Source organism: Lupinus angustifolius, chromosome LG18 (assembly GCF_001865875.1).
Source record: "Lupinus angustifolius cultivar Tanjil chromosome LG18, LupAngTanjil_v1.0, whole genome shotgun sequence".
NCBI lineage: Eukaryota > Viridiplantae > Streptophyta > Magnoliopsida > Fabales > Fabaceae > Lupinus > Lupinus angustifolius.
The window spans coordinates 6,543,531-6,556,281 of record NC_032026.1 but is presented as its reverse complement, the minus strand read 5'-3'; the positions used below and the strand labels follow the sequence as shown (position 1 = coordinate 6,556,281).

Below are 12,751 nucleotides of genomic sequence, written 5' to 3'. Positions count from 1 at the left end.
TAGATTAATGAATCCAAATATAAACAAATTATCGGAAATGATGCAAAACATTAATGAGTATATATTACTCGATTAACATTTCATAATTTCATTAATTATAATACTGTAAATTTATATTTCATTTTTGTAACTAGTCCGTAAATTCAAACAACAAATTGAATATAAATTGAGTTAAATATTAATATTCCGAAAATTTATTATTTACGAATCGACAAATTTATATCAATAATAAACATTGCTTAAAATTAGGGAATTATAAATAATTTAATCAAAATATAAATCAAACAAATTAATTATCACAATAAAATCAAATTGTTTTAATATTTTGATTGTCACATCCTATTAAAGATTAATAGAAATTAATACAAAAACGCAATAAAAGATCAAATCACAAAACTAACTTTGAGAACAATTATTTAATTTTTCGATAACGGAATAAAAAATATTCAAAGATAATCATGCCTAATAATTTTAGCTTCGAAAATGTAATTAACAATTGATTAATTGTGTACAATAACCTTTTTGTAACTGACTCGAAAATGTTGAACTTTTATGTTTCTTTATGACATTATTATTTAATTATTTCTTTATCAGTACAATTATAAATATGCATTAAATTTACAATGTTAAACTAATCATGTAATATGCTCAATTGATCACGCTCGCCATGGAGTTTAAGGAATCATGACAAATTACATATAAATATAAATTGATCCATAAATTCAAATTTTATAATTGATCCATAAATTCAAACAAAATAGAATATAAATGGAATTGAATATAAATATATTTCGCAAATTTATTATTTACAATTATGCAAATTTATATCCATAATGAGCATTGCTTAAAATTAGCGAATCATAAATAATTTAATCAAAATATAAATCAAATCAATTAATTATCATAATCAAATAATGTTTTTTTTAATATTTTCATTATTATATCCTATTAAAGAGAAATTCAATCAAAAAACAAAATAAAAAATCAAATAACAAAAATAATAGTGGAGGATAATTATTTAGTTTTTAGATAATAGAGCACAATACATTCAAAGACAATCATGCCTAATAATTTTAGTTTCTAAAGTGTAACTACTAATTAATATTACTCAATTAATACACTCAAAGAGATTAATGAATAATAATTATTCAATTAGCATTCTACAAATTTATTAGATATAATTATGCAAATTTATAATATATTTTTTTAACTCATCCATAAATTCAAACAAAACAGAATATAAATGAAATTAAATATTAATATTCCATAAATTTATTACTTATATAGTAGAATATAAATGAAATTAAATTGTCTTCGGTGGTTATGACTGATATGATGATCACATTTACTATGATTAATTAGATAAAATATACATATTCAACAATTAAACATGCATAATTATTTATGATGAGAATAAAAAAATTTAAAGATTATTCTTACTAATATAAGGTTGACACATTCAGATAGTGAAAAAAATAACTTCGAATGAAAAAGAACAAACACATAATAAAATTAAAGAACTTTTATTCTACACGCAGATAATGAATATAATCTCTAATCGTTGTATTATAGGATGTGAGGTTTCTTTTCTACAAATGTCGAAACAAAGAATATGGGAAATTCGTGTAACACCCCGTTTTTGCAACTTAGAAATTTGGATTTCATTATAAAAATATGATCAAAATTTAAATTAAATTAAAGGGAAGCTGTTAGAAAATCAGAGTGAAATTAAAATTTATTTTCATTAACATGTTCAAGATGCAGAAATATTCAATATTATCATTACCCAAAAACGAGGTATCACATTCAACCTGAAAACAATGATTTATATGATTATCTATTTGTTTAAGTATATAGCTTTACAAAATCATTAATCTTAATCTTAACATAATTGTTATAAAAGACGTCATGTATGTGAAAAGAATCACTCTTAAGTATTTTTCATAAAATATAACTTATACAAAAATTAGTTCAAAAGACCAAGGATATTCCTAAATCAGAGTCAATAATCCCAATATAAACAAGATACTTAACTATATATCAACTAAGTTCTTCTTGTCTATATTTCCATCAATGGATATCCATAGAGCAACTACAATAAACTAGGACATACACATAGTATAGACAAAAGAAAAGACAAAGAAAAGGGAGTAAGAACCAACTACGGCGACCGCAGCGTGGAATTACATAGAGAAATAACATTAAAGTGAGACACCCTATAACAACACCATAAACAAACAATGTCAAACATATGCAATGCATGAAGTTAGTGTCTTATTCAAGAGGATATTCACATCCACAATTAATATATCTTTCATGCAATGCCATATGCTATTCACCAATCAATCACCACCAAAGTTACAATACCTGAAGGCCAAGATCCTAGTGGGAAAGCAACCAGGAGTACAGATTTCCTTAACAACGGCAAGTAACAATATTTATTGTTTTCCATTACTTCTATCAGAAGTGCTTACGTGGTAAACCCAGTCCGTTTCAGGAATCCTCTCTACCAATCATGAAATGCGCAAGGGGGTGTCAGAAACTACTTAGTTTGCATGTAGGACTATCCTGGTCATACGGTTTATAAGACCAGACCCTCACTGGATCATCCAACCTAAGTAATCCCTCAAGGCTTCTTGACGAATCACCATCATTGCCGCCCCTATCCAAATCCCAATGATATTTCTATCATCGTATCTTTCCATTTTCTCCAACTCCAACTACACAAATGCAATGTATGTACACTAACCGAAGTTAGCCCATTAAATCTTTTAATCAAGGTTTTCATAAGTTTTATTTCCACAAATATCACCTAAGTTAGTCATCTCAGTCCCAATGCATCTCTACCATGCCAAGTCCGACGGACCAAGATCATTAGGTAAAGCCCCAATTCTCACTACACTTTCAAGTGTGTAAATAGCCATAAGCTCTCATCAAATTCAATCTTTCCAAAAACACAACCTAAGTTAGTTGTTTCAGACCCAATGCATTTTTACTATTACATGTCCTCAGGGCGAGCTCAAGACACTAACTTAGTGAATTAATATACGATTAACACCTCAATTTCAAACTCTTGTATTTTTTTATATCAATATAACAACGAACGTCTATATTTCTCATTAAATACAATAATCAAGTTATATATTTTGAAATCAATACAACAATCACTTATATATATATATATATATATCACATTTTAATACAACTATACAACAATTAATAACATAACAATTGCAATTGAGATATTTCTAAATTAGAACCTTGTCACAAACATTTAGCACATAACACAATTATTAATCTGTCATAATACTCACACGCATGCAAACATGATTATTTAACAACCATTCATGACGATGTAATACCATAAGCGAGTACATCGCATTAAGCTACACACAAGCGAATTCATACACATATATTTTCAGCACAATCAAATATCTAAGACTCTATACATCATCATGAAAAAGATTAAGGACTCTTACATGGAAACAAGTTTCCATGGGAGTTCCTAATCTACAAGACTCTCCGACTTTTGAGGGAATCGGAGAGGAAAAACTTTAATGAAATTCTCTAAGACCACAATGGTCTTCTCCCTCACCTTAGCCGCTTTATCTCATAACTTCAACTTGTTACACCACCATGAGCGTCACCGCTAGCATCCACTTGACCAAACTATCATCACTTTATCAAGCAATAAAGTAACAATCAAGTCAAACAATACAAAAACTTAAGCACATCTCAAAAAGACATAGAACAGTGTTATACTTCTATAAAAACCAATTTATGTTGCTTTAAAACTAAATATTAAGGTATGATAAATATGTAGAAAATAACGGTGCTAATAACATGTATTACAACAAATATATGGGTTTACATGGGATGTATATATTACATTCACTGTTTTTGTTATAGAAAACAAGGAAATTGGCTCTTCTACCAATCAAATAAAAAACTTAACAATTATTATAGAAAAATTTCAAATGATTAACTTCCTATTTATGAACGACGCACACGATACATACATGTAAACATTATAACTTTAATAAAATATATTTGTGTTTTATAAGATATTCACAAAACCTCTTTTTCATAGTTATACTAGACTCAATGTTCATATCATCAAATTTAACCCCCAAAGAAGAACACTTTTGAACCTATGTTCTCTAAATTAATAAATAATAAAGATCTAATAGAAGTAAAATATATGTGTTCTTGTTTCTTTTTCAATTGCCTTCACCGTGTCTATCTGTGATAAAAATAATAGAAATTGATAGTGTAAACAAAATATACAACGCCATTGAATTCAAGGAAAGAAAGAATGAAAGAGAACTTAATTACCTTGTTATGCTTATCCCCTATCTATTTTGCCGCTATTGGGAATTGTTGGAGAGAGTACTTGATTCTCTCTCCCACAAGGTGTAGGTTATAAAAATGGCAAAGAAGATTTTGTGGCTAAGAGATATTTGATTAGGGTTTCCATCAAAAACTAAAATATGGAAACCAAGAGATTATATATATATATATATATATATATATATATGTATATATATATATATATATAATAAACAATTTATATGTGGATTATATAATAATATATAGCAAACGTGAATTGATGAAAGGAAATAGGGAAGAACATTATTTCAATATTTATATACATACACATAATTATTATAATACTACTAACGTGTTCACCTATCATTAACTAAGTAGTATATCTATGTATTAACAATAATCTATATATTATGTTATATATATAGAATAAAGTAATGGTGTATAGTTAGGGATAAAATGATTGAAAGGATAGAAAAGATAAAGATCGATAAAGATATGATCTTGCTTAATTATATTATGATAAACATTATGATAACCATAACAAATTTAATCAAAAGTCAAAAGAAAGATAATATTATAATAAATAATATAGGAGGTATTACTTACTATATTATTATAAAATGATAAATACTCCAAATATATTTAATGAAATTTCTTAAGTAGGTACTTTTAAAATTATGAATTATTCAATATAACGATAAAATAATTCTTCTAATATAAATTACAAAGAAACTCATTATCAGATGATATGTATTCACTTTGACGTTCGATAACCAATAAAATAACTTTTTTTTCGAATAGAACAAAAATCATAAACATATTAAATAAAGATTAAAAGATCTACGATTAAACTAAAACAAATCATATTTATTTTTAGATACATCTACAAAAGTCAATCAAGATTTTTCACGCACATATTAAAATAATAGAAAATTGTGGGTGTTACAATTCGTATTTCTTGTTTTAGAAAAAATAACCACACAGGAAAAAATATTTTAACAAATATCATGTGAGAAAAATAATCAAATTCATTTGTTGTGCAAATGAGAATAAAATTGAAGATTTTAGTAAGATAGGGACACATAGACATAACACTAACCGTAGATATGCTTTAAGGGAGAGTCAAACTGCAAATGAAGAGATAAGATTATAAAAGTGAGATAAGATGAGAAGATAAATAAATTCATAACAACAAACAAATACAATATTGTAACTTGTAACCAAATGTGTGTGTATATATATAAATGGAGATCGGGTACATAACATAATTATTGATGGTTTGGTCATTGTTAAGGATGAAATCCTTATAAATCAGACACTAAGGAAAATGATTATTGGAAGAACAAATCTACAAAATAATGAACTCAATCATACCATATATACAATATAAACAAATCAAATAAAAAATAAGAATACACATACATAATAAACAAAAAATCAATTAAAATATCTAGAAAATAAGAACATATCTAAAAGTAAACAAATGAATAAAAAAATCAATAAAAATGTATTTTAAACAACATATTTAAAAAATAAGAAAAAAACTACAATAATGAAGATTGAGTAGCGGGATACAAAAGCCATCATATTATGTTAATGAATGAAAAAATTAATAAAAATATACTTTAAACAACATATTTATAAAATAAGAACAAATCTACAATGATGAAGATTTAGTAACGGGATACAGAAGCCATCATATTAAGTTTAAACGAAATGAAGATTGACGAATGAAATATTGGATTGTAGACATGTGAAAGAAGAATGGAGAAATATGAAATGAAAGGGGGAGAAGAATATGGAGATATGAAATGATAATGGTGGAGAAGTAATTCACATGTGAAAATGGATTTGAGATACAAAAGCCATCATATTAAGTTTAACGAAATGAAGATTAACGAATGAAACATTGGATTGTAGACATGTGAGAGAAGAAGAGAGAGATATGAAATGAAAGGGGGAGAAGAATATGGGAAGATTGACACATGTCATGGGAGACCTTTAGTTTTGATGAGAGATTGACACATGTCATGAGGGTTTGAGAGATTGGCACATGTCATGAGGGACATTTTTTTGTTATATAGATAATAGAAGTTGAAATTAAAGACTAAATTCAGTGTGTGATTGGTAAGGTTGTGAGGTAACTTATAAGATAGTTAATTAGTTTATTTGGTAAGCTATTAACTTATAAGCTCATGTTTAATAGAGAAAATTATACTTGCATTTCAGGAGTTTTAATAAAATTACTTAATTCATATTCTCGTTTTAGTAAAATTATACAATTCATCCTCTTTTTGTTAATATATAAATATTATTCTTATTTACATACATATATTACACTAACTACTTTTGTACAAAAAATAAGTGTGATATTTTAAATAAAATAAGTGATGAATGTAATTAAGTTAAACAAAATATAGTATATTACCAAGTTCAAATAATATAAGAGTCAATATCTCTTCAATATTATTGGATAGTTACAAAATGCATCAATAATTCTTAAAATATATTATTTAGTATTTAAATAACTCTTATACTAACGAACCAAAAATAATAAAAATATATTGACACATAAATTATTTTGATTTGTCTCTATACTATATTTTGTTTATCATCATTTGTTGTTTAAAACTTATACATATCTCTTCTATATTAATAGTCAATGTAATGCATGTTTATAAATTAGGAGGTTTGAATTGATGTAGAAAATAAATTAATGATTATATAATTTCACTAAAATTGAAGATAGTGAGTGTAATTTACTTTATTTAAATAATACATTAGATAACTTGTAATACTGGGATTTATTCCATTTTACACATATTTGTTAATTTTTACAAAAATAGGCTATAAAATAAATGTTTTTAGTAAAGTCTTCTCTTTAAATAAATGTTATGTGTAAAGCTCAATAAACAGAAAAGACAAATATAAAGATGAGTATTTTAAGAAGATAAAAAACCTTGATAAATGAATTTCAATTGTTTCTTAATTCAAGACAAGAATTATGACAAACAATTAATTTTTCCATTTTTATATCATTTAACAAATTTTAAATAAATTTTTATATATTACATACCATATTTAATTATAATTTATATACTATGAAATTCATTTACATAACTTAGATTGGTTGGAGTTATTTGTATAAAAGTTACAAATAAACTTTAGAAATAAAAAAACCAAGGAAATCCAAAAAAAGATTCCAAAAAGGTAGAGTCGCACTAGTGTTATAACCAGTGTTCGTATTTTACAATTGAAGTCATAGTCACTAATGATTAAGGCTTGAAGATGAAAGATATTTCAAAGATACAATGAAACTTAACAAATAGATGCAAAGATACATTGAAATTACTAATAGGGACTATAAATGAAGGAGTGGTGGATGATGGGCTAGGGGTTAGGATAGGGATGGAGGCATAACAAATTAAAAAAGGGAGAAATTGAATAGAGAAATAGAGAGGGATAATTGCTAGAGTTTTTAAAGTGAGAGAAGATGAGATTAATTAGTCTATCCAAGTAAGGTTGGATTTTTTAATTCGAAATTGATTTACAAAGCTAAGGGCACACATGAATTTAGAAATTGGGCAATCAACATCTAAGTGAATTAATTGTTTCATTAAAAATTAAAAATCTTATATTGTTGCATTATTATAAGATAAGATAGAAACTAATGCAACCTAAAATGAGTCCAAGAGTGAGTGGGCCAAATAATCATAAATTATAAATTATAAATTATAAATAAAAAAATTTATGGGACTTCAGTTTGAGTTTATTTAAGCTGGTGTTAAAAAAATTAAACTTGTAAACTGATTTAAACCAAATGGTTCCAAAAACAAGATTCAAAGCCATTTTTTTCTCATTTCTAAACAACCATTTTCAATTCCGTTTGATTGGTTTTAAATCAAATCCGCTAAAGTGTAAAAAAACCGGATCTACTTTCACTTCCGCGACACCTTCCTGTTATTATTATATTATTTGGTAATAAATATAGAGAAGAAAATGTATGCACCGATGATGTACAATATTTATATACTGTCATGAATCATTCACCATTGATGTTTAATAATTGTTGACTTTTCAAAAAAAATAATCTAAATAAAAAATGGTTGATAGTATACATATGTATAAATCTTTACACAATCAGTGTACATATTTTACATTCATAAATATAAGTACATAATAAAAACATGAATCAATAAGCTATTGAGACAAAAATATAAATAATTCAATTTTTTGGACATGGGAAATGTATCCACACAAACTACATAATAAAAGTATGAATTAATAAACCGTTGATCTACTGATATAAGACTCCTTTAAATTCTTAAATAGACTAAAATGTGAAGATTATTTAGAGTGGCATTTGTTGAGAGATATATTTAATCACTCCAAAAAAATTTAATTCCTTAATAAAAAAGATAAGAAAATATTTTGGTATCTAAATCTATATTTATACTATATATAAAGCCAAAACTTGAAATCTATACTATATATAAAGCCAAAACTTGAAATAACTTCCCTTAATGGTGTAATTTTCATTTCCTATATTACCCTTAACATTATTTAATTTTTACAAAAAAAATATAATTATAAGCAATTATCATCAATACATTAATTAACCACATATCTCACCTTAAATAAACATTATCGTAAACACAAACAAAATATAATATAAAGTACATCGAACACAAAAATACATTTTAATTCAAAAAAAATGAAATATATAAAAATTGAATATATAGTATCACACAATATTCGCTGGCAGGCACGAAGTGCATGTACATACTAGTTATTATCTATACTATATATAAAGCCAAAACTTGAAATAACTTCCCTTAATAGTGTAATTTTCATTTCCTATATTACCCTTAATATTATTTAATTTTTACAAAAAAATTATATAATATAAGCAACTATCATCAGTACATTAATTAACCACATATCTCACCTTAAATTAAACATTATCGTAAACACACAAAAAATATAATATAAAGGCAAAACAAGTAATAATATCAGACAATACATTTTAATTCAAAAAAAATGAAATATATAAAAATTGAATATATAATATCAGACAATATTCGCTGGCAGGCACGAAGTGCATGTACATACTAGTTATTAATAAAGGCAAAACAAGTAATAACCACCATGTATGATATAATTTTTAAATTCTATTTTTATCATTTTTAACCTCTCTCCTTAATAAATGAAAATTTCACATTTTGCTTTCATTTTTTCATTAATACATTATTACTCATCCACACATTCTTTTTTATCTTCTCTCTTTCTCAACCCAAAAGTAAAACAATAGCACATGAAAAAAATATATCCAACAACTCAATAATGATTATTAGATGCACGAGAAATTTATAAAATTTTTGTATATATCATATCAATTATTATATCTTATATTCTTAAATTTACATTTTTTATTAAATTTATATGCTTATTTTTTATACTTATACACTTATATCAAAAAATAAGAATGTGGGTCGACCGACACGGACTGCCGGTCAATACGCTAGTTACTAGAAAATCATGACAATAGTTGAAAATAAAAGGAAATTGCAAGAGAAAAAAATATGATAACTAACTGTAAGAAAATAATTTTTTTAATTTTTTCTCATTCTCAATACTTATTTTATTTACTGTCTAATATTAAGAAATGTATTTAATTTTATTAAAATTTAGAAAATTATGACTGTTTCCTATTTTATTCTCATATGTCATCATTTACTATCCTAAAAAGGAAATTATTAAAATATAACCATTTAATACTTTCTAAAATGTTATAAAGTAAATTTTATTCACTAAATCAAAGGTTATGTTAAAATAGGTGGAATATTAATTAGGAGAATAAAATATCATAATAAACAATTCTTCCTTTTTCTTTCCTCATTATTTGCCAGCCAGAAACAGCGAAAGTAGGGTAATGAAAAGGGTAGAACAGTAATTTACCTCTCCAACACCATCATTCGACGGATATATAGCTACGTGGTTTCAACGCTAAAATCTCTGAAATTTTATCTTTGAAAAAAATCACTTATTTTTTCAGAGAAAAGCTTAATCTCGAAGATGTCGTGGCAAACATACGTTGATGAACACCTTCTGTGTGATATCGAAGGTAATCAACTCACTTCTGCTGCTATCATCGGTCAAGACGGTAGCGTTTGGGCTCAAAGCTCCAATTTCCCTCAGGTTCCTTATATCACTCATCAAAATCACTTTTTTTCTTTATTTCATTGGATCCCTTCATTTTCATTATTTTTATTTTCATTTTCCTTTGTTACTTCAATTTTTGTTTTGTTTATTATGTTATCGTGATTTATGGGGGCAAGTTTAGTAGAGTTGTTGCTTAGTGATTATGAGGTCACATGTTCAAATCCCGGAAATAAAAGTCTCTGCTGGCTGGGGTAAGACTGTGTACATTTACCCTCTCAGACCTCACTAAGTGTGAGGCTTGGCCGCCCTTTATATATTATATTTTGTGATTTGTTAGATTCAGTGGTTGATTGTTTTTGACATGTATGGTTTGCAAAAAAAAAAATTTGCTTTTTTATTTATAATTACAATTTTTCAAATTCTGATGTTGTGTTTTCAAGGATCTGTATTAAAAAAAGAACTTTGATGTAAACAACTGGTATATATCAGTAAATGAAAATAGAGAATAATTTTGCAACCCAAACAGATCCTAAGGAATTATCTTCATATGAAAGGTCTCATATCTGATAATTTTTGCAAATAGATTATAGTGATTAATGCTTTTGAAATTGGAGAAGGAATCACCATGCAAGAAAGTTCTAAGATTTGAGTGTGTTTGTCAAAATCAGAAGCTTAGTTTTATTGATTAATATGTGAAATTATTGAGATGACCAAATAATTGTTCATGAAACACTTTTACTTCAATGTCAACATGAAAATGATTTTATTGTTTTGATTCCTTAGTTTTATTTGTAATTGATTTGTGATATGTCTGTAAATGTTAATCCTAACAGATCTATTTTCATTTTAGTTGAAACATTCTTATTTATGATGTATCAATGGTTGTTTATTTAGTTCAAGCCTGAGGAAATAACTGCTATAGTCAATGACTTTGCTGAGCCTGGAACGCTTGCTCCAACCGGGTTATATCTTGGTGGCACAAAATATATGGTTATCCAAGGTGAACCCGGAGCTGTGATTCGAGGGAAGAAGGTAAATTCTGTTACTAGACTTTGCTTGAATTTTGAATATGTAAATGCCTAAATAATATAATGATCAGAGTATTAGAGTTTCTTGAAATGAAGATTTCCACTATTTTTTTGGGGTTCCTTATTGGTTAAGGATCTAAAGGAGGATAAGTTTTTTTTTGGGAAATGATATATTTAAGTAACCAAAAGATTATGTTTCATTTTCTAATAAAACTTATCCTCTTTTGGAACCTTAACCTCAGCCACAACAAAGCCCTTTTTTCTCTAGTGAATTTTATACAATATACATTATTATTAGTATAATTCATTAAATTGTGAACTGTGTTGTAGCCATATGATTTTTAGTGTGATATTAGCCTACGATCTAATCAAAATTTTAGAGCTTATTACTTTTTTGTCGAGTGTAACACAAACATGGGGTGAGCTTGCATATGGTACACTTGGTAATTTAGTCATGCAACCATATGTTGCATATGATATCATGACTTATGAGCAAGATATATCTCTTTTCTAAACCTTCAGTCATTTGGAATCTTGTTGATGGAAAACTTCCTCTTTGTGCACGTAACCGAGTATCTGTAGGTTGCATTTCAATATAATTGAAGGTATATACCTAGATTCGCGTAGAAACCTGTGTGCATACCTTATTTCTATGATTAAATACCGTGTATGACCTTAAATTCTAAGTTTGATAAGCTTCTCTTTTCCAAATTTTGATCCAATGGTAAAACTTGAACATATATCAGATGTGTTTCTTGCGCGGGTATTTTCCTTGTGCTTAGTTTGCTAATTATAGTTCTGATATCAACCTTTCCTTCTCATTATCCAGGGTCCTGGTGGTGTTACTGTTAAGAAGACCACTCAGGCTTTGATCATCGGCATTTATGACGAACCAATGACTCCGGGTCAGTGCAACATGGTGGTTGAAAGGCTTGGTGATTATCTCATTGACCAGGGTCTCTAATCCTTTTGGTTATGTCTTGTTATCGTGCATATTTCATTGGCTTCTGTACAAGGTTTTTGGTAATGCTTGATTTCAGTTTAATAATAGTATGAGTATGAAAAGTCATGTGGGAAAGAAGTGTTTTGGTGCTTGAGAATGATGACTATATATGCTTGTACTTTTTCAGTGGGGTACCTCATACCTGTATACATTACAATGGTTTTATATTTTAACTCTATGGTGTAATAGTTGGCATATCTATATAAAAAAAAACTTTGCAGATTGTTAT

At 26.8% G+C, this 12,751-nt stretch overlaps 1 protein-coding gene across 1 annotated transcript; it reads left to right on the top strand.

Annotated features, from left to right (window-relative positions):
• Positions 10,352–12,751, top strand: LOC109333443 (profilin-1-like). The gene is made up of 3 exons (XM_019568932.1): positions 10,352–10,527; positions 11,386–11,523; positions 12,349–12,751. Exons 1-3 carry the CDS (start codon positions 10,405–10,407, stop codon positions 12,481–12,483), a joined length of 396 nt encoding a protein of 131 aa, XP_019424477.1. The 5' UTR covers positions 10,352–10,404; the 3' UTR covers positions 12,484–12,751.

Coding starts and splice junctions, on each gene's coding strand:
- LOC109333443 (XM_019568932.1), top strand. CDS start 10,405: ATGTCGTGGCAAACATACGTTGATGAACACCTTCTGTGTGATATCGAA. Junction 10,528..11,385: donor AAAGCTCCAATTTCCCTCAG/GTTCCTTATATC, acceptor TTGTTTATTTAG/TTCAAGCCTGAGGAAATAAC. Junction 11,524..12,348: donor CTGTGATTCGAGGGAAGAAG/GTAAATTCTGTT, acceptor CTCATTATCCAG/GGTCCTGGTGGTGTTACTGT.